The sequence below is a fragment of the Bos grunniens genome, chromosome 16 (assembly GCF_055505025.1).
Source record: "Bos grunniens cultivar Pamir isolate PY7600 chromosome 16, Bosgru_T2T1.0, whole genome shotgun sequence".
NCBI classification, from domain to species: Eukaryota; Metazoa; Chordata; class Mammalia; order Artiodactyla; family Bovidae; genus Bos; species Bos grunniens.
In genome coordinates, this window is record NC_141180.1 from 34,481,692 (window position 1) to 34,505,174 (window position 23,483).

The window sequence follows — 23,483 nt, forward strand, 5'->3', positions numbered from 1 at the left end:
ACATTTTAGAAAGTTCCAGTTGAGTTATACTATGCCTCTAAAATTATTATATGGAAAATATTTGAAGGTTGACTGGAAAGAATGGTTCATTCTCTAGAATTATAGCTGTCAGCCAAACAAATCATCTGTCAATTTCAGGAGCTTCACTAGTTATTTTTATTGTGAAGTAGGTTAGAAAATGATTTTGTAAAGTCATATATCATACACGCAGATTTTGCAAGATAATGATAATGAAATGTTCTACTGTATTTGGTTGACACTTCCATTTTGCAGTGTCAGAGCTTTACTCTTTGGGTTTAAATACTGAGATGCAGTTGAAACCCCCGTATAGCTTATTTTCAGTGTTAACTCAAGATCTGTTAGAATCCTTGAACTGAGACAAGAATTTAATATCTGGTACATGTTTTGTCTAATTATTATATCAATTATAGTTACTCCAAAAACATTAAAAAGCAACATTTAATTAAAAAACACAATATAGCCATGTGAGCAGTTCTTGTCTGATGTGAAAGCAGAGTTACTTTTTATCCCACTTTAACTAGAAAAACTGAAAACACGAGTTTTAATGCTTTGGCTCTTGGAGTTGCTGATATTCTTTTCCCAGTATTAAAATTGCCATCTTCATAATGCACTGTGGGAAAATACACCCATTGTTATGTTTCTTAAAGACATCTAATTTATATTTAGCGTGAACCTGAAATTCTGGAAATAGCACAGTTTAAAAACTGATTAAGGGGAACCCATTGGCCTGTCATACTTCTCTTCCTTTTGAACCCATGGCTGCACAGCTCCATAAAGTGCTAAATTTAGAACCTCGGCTGAGACAGTGCTTACCCAGCCACTTTCCTTTTCCTCTTTAAAAGCCTGTGGGCCCATTCACCACTGCCTGATTTTGTATCAGAGTAGAAGATGGAAGCCTTTTCTCTAGCAGTTAGGTGTGCTGTTGAAAAGAGTGCTTCCTCTGTCTCTGTTTACACACACACACACACACACACACACACACACACTCACTCACTCACTCACTCACTCACTCACTCACTCACTCGCTCGCTTTCTGTGCCCCAGGGCAGTGGGGTTCTTCAAGGAGACTTAAAAGGACAGATAATTAACATCAGGTTATGATCACAAACATAGAACTAGAAGCTTGGGTTTAATGTTCTGTTCATTGTCAGAATTACACTTGAACAGGTTTTTCAGAGCTATGGCTAGTCATATACAATTCAAAGTAAGCCTACAGTAGCATAGTACCGTTTTCATAAAAGGTACCCTGTAATTGGTAAATATCAGAATTGAGTATAGATGTTAGAATATCACCTTTATTTTCAGGATTGTACACATCATGGGAGATTTTTAAAAAGCAGAGTAAAACCACTTTAGGAGAAGAGAGAAGGGAGGTGAAGGCTCATGTGATTTGGAATTCTGCGCTTTCAAGTTTTATGGCCCATGGCACCTCCCTTGGGAGGATGAAGTGCAGGGAGCATGCATAAGCACATAAAATTGCGAAGGTTTTATAGTGCGTAATTCATACAGAACTTTCTATGAACTTTTAGTTAAACACTTTCTTTTTTAGTTTCATAGCAAGATTTTTTAAAAAAGTTTAATTTTATTCTGCTGTTAAATTAAAATTTTGGATTCTTCAAAGCAGTCAGTTTTTAAGTTTTTCAATTTTTTTATACTGCTTTTAGAAATAGAGGATATGCATTATAATTCAATTGGTTGTGTAGTTCATGGACCAAAAAAGATTTAGTACGCTAAAACTCTTAAGTTCCTTCCTATAAAATATCTCCATATGATGTAGTAAATTTTTTTAGACTTTATGACTATGCCCAATATTTTCCTGTTAAGATCTTTTCCTTGAGAAGGAATGTGTTAATCAGATGAAAAATGTTTGGAGAAGATTTTATTAGGACTGTAAAATTATTTTTTATTCTTTTATGTTTTTCACATGTTCAAAAAGTAGTCTGTGCTAAACAAAATTGTAGTAAATGATTGGAAAAATGTATTACTTACTGTATTTCACTTTCAGCATTCTTAACTGATAAACCTCTGTGCCTATATAAGGTTGTTTAACTCTAAGGCATTTAAAGTTACTGAATGTGACAGTAAATTCTGTAGGGATCTGTGCCTGGAGGAGAATTAGAGATTATCTCATTTTCCTTGATTTGGGAAAAAGGAAAATATTAAGTAACTTACCCAAGGTCACACAATTAGAAAGCAGCAGAACTAGGCCAGAATCTTGGGCTCCTGACTGGGAGCCCTTTTTCACCCAATATCAGAGTGAGTTATGTCAACCATGACTTTCGGGGGCTAAGTCAGTCTTCAGTATTTTAATGTGTTGCTCCTTAGTACCCAGTTATGCTTTGTACCCTTTAGATATTGGAGCTTCCATTTGGCATTAAAAAACAATTGGAGTGGGTAATTTGAAACTTTGACCTAAATGTGTCAAACCTGGCAAGAAGTTTGTAGCCAGGCAAAGGGACTTTGTTACAGGAATAAAACAAGAAATGATACTCAGAGAAGTAAGTGAATGAAATAACACATAAAGGAAAGGTAGTCAGTCAGACACACCATCTAGTCTGAGAGTCTTGAACTTGTCCCTCATTAATTTAGAAGAGTTACATTTTGATGAAATGCATCAAGTGTATAGATATGTATATATAACTCAAATTAATTAAAATATGCTTTTAGATTTAGGCTAGAAAGTCCAGCCTCTGTATTACTGAGGTAGCTACCTGCAGGTTGAAATTCCTTAGATTTATCAGATTTGTGCTTTTCTTTGGAAAGGAGAAGTCTCATTTGTATTTTAGAGGATGAAGTAGTAGTAGTAGTTTATCAAGAAAGTAAGTAGTTATATTTTAATTCCTCTTTCCTAAAAAATGTAACAACCTTTTCCACCTGGTTAACAGAAGATTTCTAGGTTTTGTGAGGTTAACTCATTTTGTGATTTTGATGTACTTCATGGAAACCTCGTGAAAGAACCTTTAAAAGCAGTGCTTAGGTTCTGGGCAGCTGCTGGGCTATTCCCTGTTCACTTGCTCGCCATGGAGCCAAGAGCTCCATCTTACTGTAGAGCCTCTTGACCACAGTCTTGCTGCCATCTACCTGAAAAGTGTGTCAATGAGTTCTGTTAACTAAGAGGGATGATGCTCTTGGTCTCCCAGTGACTAAACTGAGCTGCTGTTTCTGACCTTGCCAGTGTACTTAAAAGGAGCTTTTCTCTATTATCTTCTCTGAATTTACTGTTTTCTTCTTTATAGATGATCATGGGAACAGCAATAGTAGTCATGTAAAAATCTTTTTACCGAAAAAGCTGCTTGAATGTCTGCCGAAATGTTCAAGTTTACCCAAAGAGAGGCACCGATGGAACACTAATGAGGTAGATAAATTTCTATTTCTAGGGGTATTAATTTTTTTAAGGGCAAACTTGCTAGGTCATCTTGCGCAGTACTACTATATGTTAGCTTAAAATTCAAAATACTGAACTAGGAAATTGTGAATGAGAAGAATACTGAATCTGGATTTGACAAAGACCAACATGTTGTTTTGAACAATCTCTGATCTGCCTGGCCTGCATTGAAAAATCTCAAATGTGCACGCTGACTTACTAAGATAGCATGAGTTTCTGTCTTTGTGTTTTCCTGCATTATGGTGTCTTGCATTTGGTGGTTGACTCTTATCTGCATCTCAGTTAAAGCTTAGTTCCTATCATAAATAGAGGAACAGCCCCAGTGTTCATAGACCATGCAGTGTCTTGACAATGTGAAGTTTCTGTAGAATTGAGAAGGGCAGGCTTCTTTTTAACAAAATGGCTCTGGTCCTCTCTAATGAAGAAAGTTTGCATGGAGAATTAACTGGTTTACCTTAATGAAAGGCATTTGTATGAAGAATGAAGGCTGTGTAGTAGGTTGTTTATTTGATATCCAGTTAGAAGGTTGATGAAGTAGAGTGAGTCAGAGTTTTATCTTCTTGGATGATTTTTTTTTTTTATTTTTTGTAAATCTTAATCTGGAAGTCTTAATATTAAGGGTGGATTGCTTTGTCATCTTTTTTTTTTGAAATCTGTTTCAATTCAGGGTGATACCCATTTCACGTGGTGATGAGACTTGGGTCTGTGTCCATCAGGCTGGGAATTCTGTTTCTTTAGTTCACATGGCTGGGGTCATTGGTTTTGCGAGGTTGGTCTAAATCAGTTCGTATTGCTGGTTCAGCATTTACTTCCAAGTTATAAATACAAAACTCTACCCTATATTGGTCATTAAAATACAAGAAGAAAATAGTGCTGCCTATTTACCTTTATTTTTTAAAAATTGTTCTGCTCAAATTCTTGACCTAAAATGCTTTTGTTTTGTTACAAGAGGTTATGTGAGAGTCTCTTCACTTATCCTAGTTTATATATTTAAATACTCACTAGAACCTCATAGTTTTGTCTCAACTGATTTTAAACGTCTTTAAAGGTATGTATGTATTGATTATTTGCATAAACTATATTTCCCCCCTTAGACAAGATACCTTTGACAAACAACTGGTTTAGAGTCCTGTTGTTTTAATCAGTCATCTAGTAATTGTTTCAGACATTTTGAACGTGAAAACAAAGTAAATGTGCTGAAAATTAATCATAGATCGTTACTCTGTCAGCAAAATAATACAATTTGGGAGCCATTCACTAAATCAAAACTAGGTCATGAAATATTAAAAAACTCAGTATGTTCCTTAGTAATCCCTGAAAGAGGATTTGATGCTATGTTATTATACATCAGTTTCGGTTTATTTATACATGTAACAAAGCATATAATTTTTTCAATATTACATTTTTATGTAATTGGCAATTTATTTTACCTTTGACTTGAAATTACAGTTGAAACCAGTAATTGCTTAGTGAATTAAAATTAGTGATCTTAAGAGTTATAAAGCTGGAGGTAACAGTGTCAGAAATTTAGTTGGTAGATTATTTAGATCAGTGGTTTCAAAACATTTTTGGAACTTTTGAATGCAGCCTTCAACTTTCACATATTTGTTTACCTCTAAATTATTGATTTGTTCCACCTTACGATTATTTTAGATACATTATAAAATATCCAATAAGGAATTTTTAGAGAGGACCAGATTAAAAGGCAGATAAGAAGTTGTTCTGCATTTTCTTCTAGAACCTCAGCTCACGTAGCTCCTTGGAGACTGTGGTTTAGGTCCCAGTGTGACTGAAGTGTGTTCCCCTCTGACCCGTGCAGTGTGAGACTGGGATCTGAGAGCTGTGGGCTGTTTGCAGGAGTGGTCACTGCTGCTGAGAACATGGGGTTGGGGACATGAGGGGGTGGGCCTTGGCTGGTGGGGGCCAGGGCACCGCCCTCCTCCCCTGTGATCCGAGGCGCCTTCAGTGATCTATCAGCTCAACCCTGATGAAAAATCCTACGAGAGAACTGAAGTCAAAGGTTGGCCCGTATTTCTGGGTAGAGGACTTTGGCTTTGTTACCTGTTGAGTTTTGGCTTCAGGAAAAATAGAGGCGTCTTAGAGTGACAGCAGTTGTTAATTCTGTAGGGTGTTATGTGGTGATCGTTACCTGCCTTTTTTCTTTTTTTACTGGCTAGGGTAATAGAAACAAAACAATTCGTTTGTCCTTCAGCCTGCTGTCCTTTATGTCACCACTGAGACCTGAAGGGGACAGATTCCCGGGAAAGGTGGGTTCATGGTCAGGCAGCCTTAAGGACCGGTGGAATCTCTCCAGGGGCTCAGGGCGTGGAGGCCCTCTGCGGTTGGAGGGGACAACCGTGTCTCAGTGGAGGACGCGTGAGGGAGTTGGCTGGTATTTAGGAGCTGTGTTGGACACACATGACACTCCTGTCGCTTCCACTTGCCAGGACCAGGCGCTCACGTAGGGAGGGGCATGTTGCACGAGCGCAGTTGTGAGCACAGCCGACGCGTGTTTCCATCTCACGCTCTGAGCAGCATCTGCTTGCTAAGGAGACTGGCGGCCGGGGTTGCTTGGATTAGACGTCAGCTGTCGCCTTTCTCTGTCACCCGTGGTGCTCTCTCTCTGCTAGGTGTGCACAATTGAATTCCTGGGTAGAATCTGACTCCTCTGTACTTTTGAGAAGCGCCCTTCCTCACACCTGTGTGGTCACACTTGTGGTTGGTTACTGGAGAAAACCCACCTTGTGACCGGTGTGTGTACATCTCTTGAGAGAGGGGGAGCAAGATTGTGCCCGTTCACATGCAGCGTGTTTCCTTTTACAGATGAGGGACTGTTGGTAAAAAGGGTGAAATAACTTGGTCAAGATAGCACACTTGACAGGGCCTGGCTCTGTCTGAGCTTCATTTCTTCTACGTTGTTGATTGATTCACAGGAACTTTCTTTCTGCGGTGTGTCTTTCAGGCTTTTAATCTAAAGACCCATAACCCTTAACCACATTAGGGTACTTGACAGATCCACTGTGTAATTTAGTTTTTGGTTAAAAAGAGTTGATGTAAAATTAGTATTATGGGTTCACATGCAAATTTTGGTAAAGCTGAAAGTCACTGAAAAGGAAGACTGTTAGCAATAAAAGAGATTATAGGGCCTGCTTCAGCACTTCTAACCTTTTCTAACTCATTGGGATAGGTGAACTCTCCTGCCCTTCTTGAATATTGTTTGCAATTGCAAAATAAATGTTGTATCTAAAAACAAATCAATTTTAGCTTATGCTTTCTCAGCCATAAACACTCTTTTCCCAGGAGATGATAATGATGATGATAATTACGGCAGCTACCATTTATTGAACGTCTACTGCATGCTAGGCACTGTTGAGTTCTTTCTGTGAATCTTCACGTTTATTCCTTGACCTAGTCCTGTGAGGTAGGTTTTGTGATTACTCTTACATGGTATGTGAGGAGACTTGAACTGCAGAGTTGTTAAATAAAGCACCTGAAAGTGGTGGCCTTGGGAGTCCAAGCCCATCCCCTGATCTTGGAGCACATACTTTCTGCAGTTCTGTTCCAAGAACAGTTTCAGATAAGACTTCCCCAAGGTCTTGCCCTCCTTAGTGACTTCTGATCATTTTGTTTTATTCATTTGCTTCATTTTTCATTTTCTAGTATTATACCTAAACTTAATGTATTTTTGTCTGAGAATTATTTTGAAAAAGTAGTAGATTGTGTTAGAGAAGGAGTTTCAACTCTTAGTAATGAATATTAATGTGTGGGCTCTAGGTAAGGAAGAAAGTACATTAAAAACAGAAATTCTGTACCTGTGCGTAACTGGCAGGTTGATAGGCTTGATTTTTTTATCCTGGGCAGGAAAAAATGTATTCAACACAGAGCATATTTGTTAGAGAACCAACTGTTATTTCATGATCACTTAGGTATTCACATAATTAGGTGAACTATTACGAGATTTCTGCATTTTAAGTTAATATTGATATTTTTAAAGCCCAGAGCCAGAAATAATTATGCTAATGCAACTTTCTGATTGCTCAAACGACTACTTCATAATTACACATATTAGTACTCCATATATGTTGTCCAGACTGAAATTTCTTTTGTTTAGTCATTAATTAGCTCTTTGACTTAAGTTATAACTACTGCATTCCCCCCTTGCTGGATCTGGGTTTCCAGTGGCGTTCTTCCAAAGTGAAGTTAATGCAGCACCATGAACCTTTTATAATGAAAATGTTCTCCTTCAGTATGTTCAGATCATTTTTGTGTGCTGCTATTTTTGAACTATTAATGCTCTTTCTTTTGTTTGTTTTTCCTCTAACACAAAGTTTCTCCAGAGTAAGCAAACAAAAAAGAATTCCAGTTTGTATTGATCTTAAAGGAAGTGCTGCAAAGGTTTGTGGTGGTAGCTTCAGAGATTTTCATATTAAATGCATTTTTTTTAATGGTAAAAATGTTTGTGTAGGGAGCAGTACACATACAGGCTGATACAATCATACCACAGAAGCTGAAGAAGAAAAAACCCTCGGGTATAATGCCTTTTATAGGGAGAGAATTAGCATTTTAAATCCTGAATACTGCTCCCCCCAACTTTTTATATTCAGGTAAGAAAAATGGACTTTATGACTATGAAAATTATTAAATTATATTTCATTTCAATTATTTTAACAAGAACCCACCTTTACGATTTTTTAAAATCATTTTTTTGGAAAGGTATAAATTCTTGAGTATTTTTGTATTTAAAATTTTTGTTTGTATAACTTATAAAGTTGTAGATTAAGGGGTGCAATTTTTGCAGTTATTGGCCTTACTCATGTACTTGTTCAGTCACTAAGTCTTTGTGACCCCATGGACTGCAGCACACCAGGCTTCCCTGTCCTTCACTATCTCCTCGAATTTGCTTAAATTCATGTCCAGTAAGTCGGTGATGCTATCTAACCATCTCATCCCTCTGCCACCCCCTTCTCTTGCTCTCAATCTTTCCCAGCATCAGGTTCTTTTCCAGTGAATTGGCTCTTCATATCAGATAAGTAGTATACTTACATATTATCTTTTTGAAACATAGACACACATTTTTTGGAGACCATTTAAGACTCTTTATATTTCCCACATTTAAGCTAAACTGAAAAGCATTTTTGATTATAAGGGTGAGTGAGAGATTTTGTCAGTGTTAAGGGTTTGACTGGTCCCAGATCATTCTTTGGAGAAGGCAGTGGCAACCCACTCCAGTACTCTTGCCTGGGAAGTCCCATGGATGGAGGAGCCTGGTAGGCTGCAGTCCATGGGGTCGAAAAGACTTGGACGTGACTGAGTGACTTCCCTTTCACTTTTTACTTTCATGCATTGGAGAAGGAAATGGCAACCCACTCCAGTGTTCTTGCCTGGAGAATCCCAGGGACGGGGGAGCCTGGTGGGCTGCCATCTTTGGGGTTGCAGAGTCGGACACGACTGAAGCGACTTAGCAGCAGCTGATCATTCTTTGAGGTCAAGCAGGGCTTTTGTGGTTGACAGAGGAGTCTCGTGGGCTACAGTCCATAGGGTTGCAAAGAGTTGCATGCAGCCGAGCATGCGCGTGCACACACACACACACACACACACGCACACACACGGAGGAAAATGCATGTATGACCCACAGTACATACAGAGAGCCAGATTTTCAGAGTGACCACCTTTGTCTTTTGAGTACAGTGTGTGGTACCAAATTTTAAATGTGATCATTTTGTAGCAGTTAAGCATAATTCCTCTGTTTAACTTAGTGGTGTGAAGTGAATGGATGGATACTGCGATCCATGTGAGCACAGACCTATTCATCAGGCAGTCTGTGTCAGTCACTCTGGTGTTGCAATAGCAGAGGGGAGCGAGCACACTGAAATGCTGGGGGCGGGACATCCCCCCACGTCCATGACGGCAGGCAGGTGAAGAGAGCAATACCGGTGGGTTTGGCCTCAGGGAGCAAGCAGTAAAAGAAGCACATCTTACCTGCAGAGAGTCCAGAGAGTCCAGTAATGTTTATAAAATCTAAGGTGGTAAAGCAGTTTTTCTTTAAAGGGAGAAAATTTCTGTAGACCCAGTGCTGTTTGACCTAAACTATTTTTATTATATTCTTTCAGAATGTAGCACTTAAAAGAATATTTGGCCCATACTCTGTGTTCAATAAATATTTGTTGAATGAATGAAATGTGGAAAAACACAAAAAACTCAGCATAATTTTTATTAATTGTTAGAGTTCTTCTTTGAATATAAAGCTCAAATAGTATATACATTACATAAAAAGAGACCACAAAACTAATAAAATTTATATTAACAGCATTAGTTAAATGCAGTGGATGATGTTTTTGCCAAATCTATATTGTTCCTTGCAATGTGAATATAGTCCTGACTGTTCTCAGGCAGGTTCTTTTTTTTTTTTTTAATTGATTTTTATTTAAAAATTTTTACTTTGTGTTGGGATATAGCCAATTAACAGTATTGTGGTAGTTTTAGTTGAACAGCAAAGGGACTCCACCATACACACACATGTGTCCATTCTCTCCCAACCCCTGTCCCATCCAGGCTCAGGCAGGTTCATTTGAATTTGGTACATGGCACTACTTTGTGCCCTGCAGTTATCCTGTCCCTCCCGCACTGAACTATTTATAAACTGTTTTTTTGCTCAGCAAGCATTTCTCTAAGCCTGTCGTTAGGCCTTGGCACAAATATATCAGTCAGTCTTAGGTTCACTTCTGGTTTTTCTCATTAGTCTAAGAACAACTTAAATGACACTACTGGGTACCCCTGCAATTGTAATTACAAATCACAGACTTGAACAATGAGTTTGTGTGCTAGAATATAATTGCTGTAGGTTTTACTTTTTCAGATTATGAGTTAATGTTTGAGATGAAAACTTCCTTACTGAATGCAAGGATCACCGATGTCTGGGAAAGGATACAGAACTGGCCAGCTGGAAACAGGTTATATAGTCTTGGCTCTGCCACCATTCAGCTGAGTGTTAGGTAAGACGCCTTCTAGGCCTCTTTTGTGTCTTTGGTGGTGGTGTGAGGTTGTGCTTTGAGAGCTTTAAAGATTTGTCTGAAGCCCAGTTCTCCAGTTGTGGAGGCTCGAGCACTGTTGCCAGCTTGGGAGTTTGCTTATTGTTTTAATTCTTAATCATCTTTTCATTTATTTTTATGTTTAAAGTGTACCATTCAGTGGTCTGTAGTGTGTACACACATGGAATCAGTTCAGTTCAGTTCAGTCTTGTCCGACTCTTCGCGACCCCATGAATCGCAGCACGCCAGGCCCCCCTGTCCATCATCAACTCCTGGAGTTCACTCAGACTCACGTCCATCGAGTCAGTGATGCCATCCAGCCATGTCATCCTCTGTCGTCCCCTTCTCCTCCTGCCCCCAATCCCTCCCAGCATCAGGGTCTTTTCCAGTGAGTCAACTCTTCACATGAGGTGGCCAAAGTACTGGACTTTCAGCTTTAGCATCATTCCTTCCAAAGAAATCCCAGGGCTGATCTCCTTCAGAATGGACTGGTTGGATCTCCTTACAGTCCAAGGGACTCTCAAGAGTCTTCTCCAACACCACAGTTCAAAAGCATCGATTCTTTGGCGCTCAGCTTTCTTCACAGTCCAACTCTCACATCCATACATGACCACAGGAAAAACCATAGCCTTGACTAGACGGACCTTTGTTGGCAAAGTAATGTCTCTGCTTTTGAATGTGCTATCTAGGTTGGTCATAACTTTCCTTCCAAGGAGTAAGCGTCTTTTAATTTCATGGCTGCAGTCACCATCTGCAGTAATTTTGGAGCCCAGAAAAATAAAGTCTGACACTGTTTCCACTGTTTCCCTATCTATTTCCCATGAAGTGATGGAACCAGATGCCATGATCTTCGTTTTCTGAATGTTGAGCTTTAAGCCAACTTTTTCACTCTCCACTTTCACTTTCATCAAGAGGCTTTTTAGTTCCTCTTCACTTTGTGCCATAAGGGTGGTGTCATCTGCATATCTGAGGTTATTGATATTTCTGCCAGCAATCTTGATTCCAGCTTGTGTTTCTTCCAGTCCAGCATTTCTCATGATGTACTCTGCATAGAAGTTAAATAAGCAGGGTGACAATATACAGCCTTGTCCTTTCCTATTTGGAAACCAGTCTGTTGTTCCATGTCCAGTTCTAACTGTTGCTTCCTGACCTGCATACAGATTTCTCAAGAGGCAGGTCAGGTGGTCTGGTATTCCCATCTCTTTCAGAATTTTCCACAGTTTGTTGTGATCCACACAGTCAAAGTCATAGTCAATTTATTTGGCATAGTCAAGAAAGCAGAAATAGATGTTTTTCTGGAACTCTCTTGCTTTTTCGATGATCCAGCAGATGTTGGCAATTTGATCTCTGGTTCCTCTGCCTTTTCTAAAACCAGCTTGAATATCAGGAAGTTCACGGTTCACGTATTGCGGAAGCCTGGCTTGGAGAATTTTGAGCATTACTTTACTAGCATGTGAGATGAGTGCAGTTGTGTGGTAGTTTGAGCATTCTTTGGCATTGCGTTTCTTTGGGATTGGAATGAAAACTGACCTTTTCCAGTCCTGTGTCCACACATGGTATACCTCCATCTAATTCCACATTTTCATCACCCAGCAGGTTGGGGGTTGGGGGTTTTCTGTCCCTCTGGCCTTGGTGGAGCTGGCCCCCTTCTGGGCAGGCGGCCTCTGTTCATACTCCAGTTTTTGTTACGTTTTCTTTTGGAAGAGGAAGCATGAAGGATGGTCTCTACCCCATTCCCTGTCCATCTCTGTTTGGCCTGGAGAGCTGAAAGCAGCAGGACCCTAAAGCTGACAGCATCTACTTACTTACCTCTCTACCTGTCTCCCACCTTCCAGTCCTTTTAATATTACCTATCAGATGTTGCTAATGATAAGTTCTATTATCTCGATTATGAAATTCTGGTGGAAATTTGAAAAGACGTTCCTAAAAAATAACCTGTTTTCTGGTTTTAAGGCTTTTGTTTATTTTTATTTTTGACTGGGCTGAGTGTTCATTGCTGCACAGGTGTTTCTCTAGTTGCAGCAAGCGGGGCTCCTCTCTAGTATTGGCATGCAGGCTGCTCGTGGTGGTAGCTTCTCTTGTTGCACAGGCTCTAGGTGTGTGGGCATCAGTAGTCGCAGCTCCCGTGCTCTAGAGCCACGGGCTCAGTAGTTGTGATGCCCAGGCTTAGTTGCTGTGCGGCATGTGGGTCTTCCCAGGTCAGGGATCAAACCCGTGTCTCCTGCATTAGCAGGTGGGTTCTTTACCACTGAGCCACCAGGGAAGCCCCGAATTTTAATGCTTTTGAAAGCCGGGGGGGGGGGGAAGAAAAGACGCAAAAAGAAACTCCTTTCTAGATGGATGAGAAAGCACAGATGGGCTGGAGTGACTGTGATGAAAGATAACTATGTGTCTGGGAGAGTATTTCTCTGTTAGGGAGAATTCTGTGGGCATGCTGTGTGGGTTTCCTGAAGCTTTCTCAGTGGCTTTGCGTGTTCTCTGGTCTGGTGAAGAATGCAGAGCTGAAGTAAATGTAATGGTTAAAGACCGTGCAGTTTCCATGCAGTTTCCATTTACAGAGAAGTGGGGAAAGTGGGAGGAGCTCCAGCCCTGGGAATTAACAAAGTGGAGCAGGTGTGTGTGCCTCCGTGGCGCAGCCGAAGTACCACCAGGGTGCAGTTCCAAGGCAGCTTCATTCAGCACTGAATTCATTTTACTGGGATTCCAACGGAGTTTCTGGGGATAAAAAGGTTTCCCATGTCCAGGAAACCAGAAAGCTGAGAAGTAGCTTGACCTAGGCTGGGAAGCCACCTGAGCCTCAGTCAGTGGGAGCAGGTCTGAGGGGCGGGGCTCCAGGTGTGTGTATATCTGCTAAGTCACTTCAGTCGTGTCCGACTCTTTGCAACCCCATGGACTGTAGCCTGCCAGGCTCCTCTGTCCATGGGATTCTCCAGGCAAGAATACTGGAAGGGGTTGCCATGCCCTCCTCCAGGGGGTCTTCCCAGGATCCAACCCACATCTTTTATGTCTCCTGCATTGGCAAGTGAGTTCTTTACCAACTTTAGTGCCACCTGGGAGGCCACACCTAGAATTTCTATTTACTTTTTATTATGATTTAAGTTTTAGAGCTGTTTAAGGTTCACAGCAAAATTGAGTGGAAGGTGCGGAGAGTTCCCATAGGTGCCCTGCCCCCTCCCATCCACAGCCTCTCCTGCTGTCAGCATCCCCTACTGGTGGTTCTTATTGTTTAGTCCCCCAGTCGTGTCTGACTCTTTTTGACCCCGTGGACTGCAGCACTCCAGGCTTCCCTGTCCCTCACCATCTCCCCAAATTTCCCCAAGTTCATGTCCATTACATTGGTGATGCCATTCAGCCATCTCATCCTGTGACGCCTTCTTCTCTCTGCCCTCAGTCTTCCCCAGCGTCAGGGACTTTTCCAGGGAGTCGGCTGTTCACATCAGGTGACCAGAATACTGGAGTTTCAGCTTTAGCATTAGTCCTACTAGAAGAGTGCCTTTTGATAAGCAGTGAATCTGTGTTGACACATCAGTATCTCCCAGAGTCCATAGTTCATATGTGGTTCACTGTTGGTGTTGCATTTTCTCTGGGTTTGGACGAGCAGTTGTGACGTGCATCCATCATTGTTGTTTCATACAGGTTAGTTTTGCCACCCTAACGGTCATCTGTGCCCCGCCTTTTTACCTCCCCGCCCCTGGCAACTGCTCATCTCTTTATTATCTCCACAGTTTTGCCTTTTCCAGAATGTCATGTAGTAGTTGGAGTCATAAAACATGTAGCTTTTTCAGATTGGCTTCTTTCACTTGGTAATAGGCACTTAAGATTCCTCTGTGTCTTTTTATGGCTTGGTAGCTCATTTCTTTTTAGTGCTAAGTAATACTCCATTGTCCAGATGCACTGCCGATCATTTACCCATTCACCTCCTGAAGGACATTTTGGCTACTTCCAGTTTTTGGCAGTTTTGAATAAAGCTGATGTAAACATTCATGTGCAGGATTTTGCATAGACATAAGTTTTCAACTCCTTTGGGCAAATACCAGGGAGTGCAGTTGCTGGATCGTGTGGTAAGACCATGTTTAGTTTTGTAAGAAGCTGCCAAACTGTCTTCCAGCGTGGCTGCACTGTTTCGTGTCCCTGCCAGCACTCAAAGAAAGTTGGTTTTGCTCTGAATCCTGACCAACATTTGGTGTTGTCTGTGTTCTGGATTTTGACCATTCTCATAGATGCACAGTGGTAGCTCACTGTTGTCTTAATCTGTGTTTCCTTGGTAACATGTTATGTGGAGTATCCTCTCATATACAGTCTTGCCATCTGTATGTCTCCTGTGATGAGGTGTCTGCTAGGGTCTGATTGTTGAGTTTTAACAGTGTTTTTTTTTTTTTTTTTTTACCTTAGCTAACAGTCCTTTATCAGAGGTGTTTCTTCCAAGGATTTTTTCCCAGTTTCTTTTTATCATTCTCTTGATATTGTCCTTCATAGGACAGAGCTTTTTAGTTAAGTCTGGCTTATCAATTATTTCTTCCATGGATAATGCTTTGGCATTGTAGTGCTATACTCAAGATCTTCTGGTTCTTGTGTTATCTAATAGGAGTTTTATAGTTTTGCATTTTATGCTGAGGTCTGTGATTCATTATGAGTTGGGTTTCTGTGAAGGATGTAAGGCCTGTATCTGAGTCCTTCTTTTTGGTACCTGGTGGCCCAGTTCCAGCACTATCTGAAAGTGTTGGAAAGACTCTACTCCACTGTATTGCCTTTGCTCCTTTGTCAAAGATCAGTTGATTATGTTTATGTGGGTCTCTGTCTGGGCTTTCAGTTCAGTTCTGTTTCATTGAACATTTGTCCATTTCTTTGGACAGTACCACACTGTTTTTTTCTTTTCCCCCTGAATAATATTATTTGTTTATGGCTGTGCTGGATCTTCATCGCTCTGAGTGGGCTTTCTCTAGTTGTGACAGAAAGAGGCTACTCTTGGTTGCAGTGCGAGGGCTTCTCACTGAGGTGGCTTCTCCTGTTGTGGCGCATGGGCTCTAGGCCTCGCAGGCTCCCGTAGTGGCAGCACTTGGGCTCAGGAGTTGCAGCTCCCTGGCTCTAGAGCACAGGCTCAGAAGTTGTGGCACACGGGCTTAGTTGTTCTGCAGCATATGGGATCCTCCTGGACCAGGGATTGAACCTGTGTCTCCTGCATTGGCAGGTGGATTCTTTATCACTGAGCCACCAGGGAAGCCCAACACACTTCCTTGGTTATGTAGCTTTGTAGTAAGTTTTGAGGTCAGATAGTGTCGGTCCTCTGATTTTGTTCTCATTCAGTATTGAGTTGGTTGCTCTAGGTCTCTTGTCTCTCCTTGTAAACTTTATAATTATTCTGTTGCTGGGATTTTGATTAGGATTGTGTTGAACTTAGAGATCAAGTTGAGAAGAACTGACATCTAGTTCTGACAACTAGTGAGTCTTCCCATCTGTGAACGTGGACTGCTTTTCCATTTATTTAGTTTTTTATTTAATTCATCAGAGTTTTGGAATTTTCTTCCTACAGCTGTTGTAAATATTTTGTTAGATTTATACTTAATTCCATTTTTGGGGGGAGAAAGTGAAAAATGAAGTTGCTCAATCGTTTCTGACTCTTTGTGACCCCGTGGACTGCAGCCTACTAGTCTCCTCAGTCTGTGGAATTTTCCAGGCAAGAGTACTGGAGTGGGTTGCCATTTTGGGTGGGGAGGGGTATGCTAATGTAAATAATACTGTGTTTTAAATTTCAAATTTCGCTTGGTCGTTTCTGATGTATAGGAAAGTGATAGACCTTGTATATCAATCTTGCGTAATCGCTCATTAAATACAGGAGTTTTTCAAGAAGCCAAGTCCACAAAGAGAGACCGCCGTTCTGTGTGTAGCTCATGCTGAAATAGTTTTTTTTTTTTTAAAGACGTCAGGGAGTATCCCTCTGGTGGGGGGGATGTCGACACAGAAGGTCAAGTCAGAGTGTCGTGAGGTCACACCCTTTTAGTGCTCTGCGTAGGAGACTGGAGCTGTCAGAGCAGCTGCCAGGAGGAATGCTTTCCCATTGGACCCGGGGTTCTTATTTAGGAAAGGCTGCTTTTCCAGAAGGAGGAGGAGGGGAAACACTGAAATACACATGCCTTTTAAAAAGTTTAGAACGAATTGAAAGAAAGGGAAAAATGCCATCTGCTTCCCATTTCTGAGAAAGGATACACTAAAACTAGAAATTAAACACGATCTGTACAATTGAGGTCAGAGAGTAGTCATTTCCCATTTTTCCTGACATGTCTTTAAACTGTGTGGTGACAGGCTCCCCTTTCCCGGCATTAGAGGACAGTTGTTACTGTGCATGTTAAAATTTTATTTTATTTTTGTGCTGTTGAGCAAAATTTAGACTTCCTAACACTCGTTTTATTTAAGAATCATTTTTGTTAAATGCTTTAATTATTATCAATCAAAACTTTATATATTTAAGCATTTTCCAGTAATTTTTAACAATCCATTCCTCAAGCAATTCAGAGAACCTGCTGTGTGGTGATTATATATTTTTTATTTCATAAATGAGGGTAGTGAGACATGAGTGTTCTGAAATTAGCTTTTATTGTCATCTAATATAGTGTATAATTTACTTCTTTTTATTGTGTATTGTCTGACTGCCCCTGCTAGGCTGTCAGGTCCTGGTCGACAGCAGTCTTCACCCATTCTGTTCATGGATGGATCTTGGGAGTGTAGAGTTATCTTAGGGCACGATATCAGGTGTTCAGTGACTGTTTCTTGAATGAATGAGTACATGAAAAGCCCATCAGCAGACACTGTTTAGGTCTCCTACTCAAGTGTGCTGCTGACACATTGTCCCTGAGTTGGACATCCCACTTAGAGATGGTCATTGGTGTTGCCAAACAGATCTACGGGAGCTGCCCCTGAAGGCTGTTCCCTGAGTCATGGGAGGCCATACTGAAGCACCCAGTATCAGATAAACCACTCCTTGTGCAGTGGGAGTGGGAGTGAGGCTGGAAGCAGGACTGTGCTCCATGGAGGAGCTCTTCCCGTGGAGCCAGGAAGCCTGGGGGAGGGTGGACTCCTCCCCTCACCCTCCACGCCACATAGTTCAGCAGGGGAAGCAAGAAGGCCAGGTCACCCCAAAGCCTGCCATCAGAAAGAAACTGTGGACTCTCTGATGTACGTCTCTGTAGACATATTCCTTACTGATGTGGCCGTATATTTTATTGTTTGTTAACTCACAGGGGGTTACTGTACAGGTGGTTTTGTGGTCTGGCTTTTCTCCTAACATGTTGTGTGCATCTTAGGCCTTTTGGACAGTAATTCACAGCATCACGTTTGTTGACTGTGTGTTAGTATTCCATTGTGTTTCATATCTTCATTCATGAGTTCAGCAAGGTTTCTGAGGCCCAATATGTGCCAGGCACTGGTTGAGGATGCTGAGGTTCCCAGACAGACAAGTTTCCTGTTGTCATGGAGCTTATAGTTTAGAAGGGAAGACGATACCTGAGCACTAAGTATGTAAAAATTTCAGAGAGTTGTTGGGGAAAATAGAACAGAATACTCAGCTGTGAGCACTTGAAGTGGGTTGATTATGAAGGCCTTCCTTAGAGCATTTGAGCTATCTGAATGATGAAGGACAACTGCTTGAGGATATGGGGGAATATTTTAGGCAGAAGGAATAGCAAGTGCAAGTGCCCCGAGGCAGGAATGCATTTGGTTTGAGAAACAAAATAGACAACAACGTGGCTGAAACAGAGTAGACCTGGGAAAATTGGGATAGGCAGGGGCTAGATCTTGAGGTCCTTTGTCGGCACCAACACTTGGGATTTTTCGAGTAACCGGAAGTCCCTGGCGGGTGGACTTTGAGGAAGTGATAGGTGTAATGTGGGTTTTTTATTTGCAGAGCCGTCCTGTGGCCGCTGTGTGACTGACAGGGAGACCAGTCCGAGGCTGTTGCAGTGATTGGCAATCTTGGTGAGAGACAATGGAAGCAGTGAAGAGGAGAAAAGTGGGGTCACTTTTGGAGGTGGAGGTGTCAGGACTCTTGGGATTGGATGTGGGGGTGGGGCATGCATCACAAAGGAGTCCTCCTTTGCAGCCTCAGCTGCTGCATTGCTGTTGGTGCTCATAATTGAGACTAAGGAGACTGAAGGCAGGGTGTCAGGAGTTCTCTTTGGCTGTATCGATTTGGGATGTTTCTCAGACACTGCAGTGGCTGTGCCGAGTAGGCCACTGTCTAGAAGGCTGAGCGAGGTCTTGTGTGGAGACATAAATTGGAGAGCTGTTAGACGCGGTGAGATCACGCGGGGGCGAGAGATGGATGGAGAAAGGGTGAGATAAGCCCTGGGTGGAGCAGGAGGAGCCAGCCAGGAGGAGGGTGGAGAGCCAGGGAGCAGTGGTGGACCGGGTAAGGTGGGCCTCGAGGAGGACTGCATCAGTTCTCGGTTTGCTGCTGTAACAAATCACCACAAACATAGTGGCTTAAAACAGCACAGATATATCATCTTCGAGTTCTGCGGGTCACACGTCTGACAGGGGTCCCCCTGGGCCGAAACCGAGGTGTGGGCAGGCTGCGTTCCTTTCTGGGGGCTCCAGGGGAGACTTCCTGGCCTGTTCCACCTGCAGAGGCTGCTCACACGCCGTGGCTTGTGGCCCCCGTCTCCCGTATGGAGCCGACACTGGAGACTCTGTGACCCTACTTGTGTCGTCACATCTCTTTCCCCGTCTCCAACCTCTCTTGCCTTTCTCTTCCAGTTGTAAGGACTCTAGTGGTTCCATGGAGTCCACCCTGACAGTCCAGAGTCCCTTCCCTATTTTAAGGTCAACTGATGGGCAGCTTAATTTTTCTGTATTTACAGGAGCTGGTGATTTGAATGTGGCTCTTTTGGGGAGGGGTGACACTGTTCTTTCTGCCTCAGAGGACGTAGTCAGGAGGTGACTGAGAAGTCCAATTGGGTGGGGAATGGAGCTGTGACCCCTGGATTTGGGCACCAGAAAGCTCCAAGTCACCCTGGCGAATGATGCCAGTGGAATGTGGGTTGCAAGCAAATGCGGCAAGGACTTGGGGATGGCAGGTGTTAAGGATCCTCCCGGGAATTTTGCTGCGAATGAGAGAATGTTGTGGCATGAATTCAAGAGTAGATGCGCAGAATGGGAGCCCTGATGTAGCGTTGAGGTGTGGAGACGCCTTTCTCAGGAAGGCATTGAGTGGGGGTCACCTGAACGAAGAACCCAGAGTCAGACCAGGAAGTGGTTTGCAGAGATGGAGGTATCTGAAGAAAGAAATAATGCGGTTATTTTGAAATAAGCAGCAGAACTCTCTGATGACTGTTGCCTGCCCTGCGTCGGCGGACAGAACCCTTGTCAGTGGCTGTGGCACGGCCCTTTTCCCACCATGTCAGATGCTCTGTCACCCCACGAGTGGTCGCCCTTGTTTCTGAAGTCAGTGTGGCAGGTCTGCCCTTCCTCCCTTGCGGACCAGCTGTGGTCAGGCCACGACGCAGTGCCTCGGGGGAGAGTGTGTCCTGCATGCAGGGAAGCCGCAGTCCTTTTCTGTCCTTCCTTTACTTCATTAGGTTTTAATGATATTCATATTCAACAGTGTTTATTGAACACTAGGCTCTGGGGAAAATGGGGGTGAATAAGACAGATCCCTGCCCTGTGGAGCTTGCCTTCTGGAGGCCCCGTCTCAAAGCTGACCTCTTCCCGGAGGCAAGGCACTGAGCTTGTGTGGTCCACACTCACCTGCACATCTCGGTCTCTGACTGCTGCGGACCCTCAGTTTACCTTGGAGCTGTGACCGCCTGCTGCTCCTTACCCACAGCTGCCCATTGTATCGCAGCACTTATGAGCTAATCCCTGGTTACCATGGGTGCCTTTGCTCAGAGAGCCCCTCTCTGCCTCTTCCAGCTTAAATTCTAGCGTTCATAGTACATCATCACTTTCCCTTTTTTAATTAGTCGATTAATTTTTGTGTGTGTGTGTGGCTGTGCTAGGTCTTCATTGCTGTGGTCCAGCTTTGTGTAGTTGTGGCATGGGGGCTTCTCGTTGCAGTGACTTCTCTTGTTGCGGAGCACGGGCTCTAGGGTGCACGGGCTTCAGTAGTTGAGGCTAGTGGGCTCAGTAGTTGTGACTCACTGGCTTAGTTGCTCCAAGGCATATGGAATCTTCCCAGACCAGGGATCGAACCTGCGTCTCCACATTGGTAGACGGATTCTTCACCACTGGACCACTAGGGAAGCCCCATCATCACGCTCTTAACGGATACCTGCCACTTTCCTGCCCATCTCCTCTGTCACACCCAGCTGGACAGATCTCCATCCTGAGTGGACCCCGTCCCCTGGCTTCTCTATACCTTCCCCCAGCAGTGCAGTGTTGCTGGAGAAAAATAAGGTGAAGGATCGGGCTTCTCTCTCAGTGTAAATTCTTGATCCCCAGCTTCAAGTGGGTGGTGTCGCCTACCTACAGTGTTCTAGGATCCTCCTCCAGCTCCTTGTACTCACACTCTTCACCACCGCATCATACTGTCTGCTTTCTTCACGCTAAACCACCCCTTCACCATCACCACCCCGCTGCCTCTCAGCCCCTGAATCTACTCGTGGTTAGCAAACACAAGGCAGTGGGGGGCCAGAGCACCCCACACAGGCCAGGGCTGTGTCTTCCTTCCTCCTGTCGGAGGCTGGTCTGTTCCCATGAGCTCTGGACTGGTCCTCTCTTGTCTCAGGGACTTCAGTCCAGTGGTGGTTTCGCCTCCTGCATCATTGGTCCCTCCATTTCTAGCAGATCATTCAGATTTGTGTGCTGAGGTCTTCTGGGTATGCTCCGTCTGCAGCAGAAAATAAATAGCCTCCCTCTCCATCAGTTTGTTTTTCAGTCGCTCAGTCATGTCTGACTCTTTGCGACCTCATGGACAGCAGCACGCCAGGCTTCCCTGTCCTTCACCGTCTCGTGGAGCTTGCTCAAACTCATGTCCATTGAGTCAGTGATGCCATCCAACCATCTCATCCTCTCTTTTGTCCCCTTCTCCTCCTGCCTTCAGTCTTTCCCAGCATCAGGGTCTTTTCCAGTGAGTCGGCTCTTTGCATCAGGTGGCCAAAGGATTGGAGCTTTAGCCTCTGCATCAGTCACTCCAGTGAATATTTAAGGTTGATTTCCCTTAGGGTTGATGGATTTGATCTCATTGCAGTCCAAGGAACTCCCAAGAGTCTTCTCCAGCACCATAGTTTGAAGGTATCAGTTCAGTGCTCAGCCTTCTTTATGGTCTAACTTTCAAATCCATACATGACTACTGGAAAAACCATTAGTAGCCCCATTTAAAAGCTTCAACATCAAAGCTTCTCAAGAAAGTAATCCACGTATTTTCTCTACTTTATTGGTTTCCAGTTACTTTTCACCTGTTCTTGTCCAGCCTTTCTCTATCCCCCTCGCCCCAACTGTCCATGTGTTCCAGCCTCAGACAAATTGCCAAACCCAGTGGACATGGTTGTCATCTTGTGCAACCTCTTAACAGCTTTCAACATAGTTGCCCCCCAAGATGCTTCTCTATGATGACACCCTGTTCTATGTGTTCCTCTGGCCACCTCCTCTCAGCCCTGAGGTCAGGTCTTCATTCTCAGCCAGCCTTTCAGGGCTGACGTTCTTTAGGCTTCTTCCCTCAACGTCTCTTTTCACACGGCATTCTCTTTCTGAGTAGTGTTGTCTCCTGACATAGTTCAAATGCTGTCTGTATGTTGTCAGATTAAGCCTGGCTTTTCCTCAACCGTTGACTCTGATGCCTTACTTGCACCTCAAACATCGTCATCCGAAACGGAACTCTGGATCATTCCCCTGATCTCCGGCCTCGACAGTGCTCCTTGTCCTTCATTTCTGTCTCATCTCAAGAGCAAGTGTAGCCCCAAACCCTGTAGGGCAGCTCTTCTCCTGCCCCTTCCCAACCCCCTGCCATCTCAGGGTTGCTCAGGCCCTTTTGCATTTAAATGAGAAAGCGTGGATACCTTTTCATAGGCGGTCTTAAAGCAAACCAGTTGTACTGAAATAGTTACAAAAGTCTTAATGAAACAAAAGTTCTTGACACAGTGCTATGTGTGTGTCTTAAATGTTCTTAAATAACAGATCTAGTAGTGGGTCTGTATTTGAAGTAATGATACACACAAATGATATTTCACATAATGACAGTGTAATTGGGATTAAAAAAAGTCTTGAGGTTGAAGTAACAGGTTCAGCCTGTATTGCTGAGTTGTCCTGTACTCACAGTTAAACAAAATACTGTACTGCAGTTGGAGGTTACTGATGTAAGGGTGTAGTTCTTTCTCATCCAAGTTCATGGACTCCCCACCTTCGCTGTTTGATCTGCCCATTTCCCATTGTCACTGCCTGCCTGGGCCTCTGCCCTCCTCCAGAGGCAGTTGCCACAGCCAGCCCTTGGATCTTGGCTGTTAGGAGGCAAGGTTAGACTGTGACTGTGTTCACACAAGGACTGGAGCTCAGGAAGCTGCTGCCTGAGGAGGAGACCGAGTTAGTACAGATCAGCTCCATGCGTTCTCTGAACCAGCGGCTCACACATGGGCTGGTGCTGACCCTTTACAGGGTGTTGACAAATAAGTGACAGTGCTTCTGGCGTGTCACAGTGAGTGTGTGGGGGGTGTGTTCTGTGATCCTGTGCAAAATGGTAAAAGTTCCCTCCCTGAGAAGCTTGGAGAGCCCAATGCCTGCTCCCACCCCCAGTCTTGTCTTGTCTTGTGTCTGTGATTCTTTCCCCTGGCTGCCTCTTAGTGTCACTTGGGCAGCTTTCTGAACATACCAGGGCCTGGGCCCCACCTCTGAGCAATTACACTGAGGCCTCTGGGGGTGGGGCCTAGGCTTGGGGTTTTAAAAGCTCCCTGGGAGATTCTAAAGTGCAGCCAGGTTGGGAATCACTGCCTTAAATCTTCTGTTGACTGCTTTCAGAAGACGTCTTCACTGTAATTAAACAAATTGTGGTTAAAAGTAAGCAAAAGGAAATCTGGAGGGAGCATTTGTAATAGACAAGTGGGCTTTATTAAATGTACAATTACGTT

General features: G+C 43.2%; 1 protein-coding gene across 5 annotated transcripts in view; it reads left to right on the top strand.

Annotated features, from left to right (window-relative positions):
• Nucleotides 1–23,483, top strand: part of CAMTA1 (calmodulin binding transcription activator 1) — a 967,475-nt gene that overhangs the window by 6,180 nt on the left and 937,812 nt on the right. For all 5 annotated transcript variants that reach the window (XM_086344277.1, XM_086344278.1, XM_086344274.1 and 2 more), the window contains one exon: nt 3,258–3,376. In XM_086344277.1, coding sequence (XP_086200403.1) covers nt 3,258–3,376 — 119 coding nt within the window. The remainder of the gene's footprint in view (nt 1–3,257; nt 3,377–23,483) is intronic.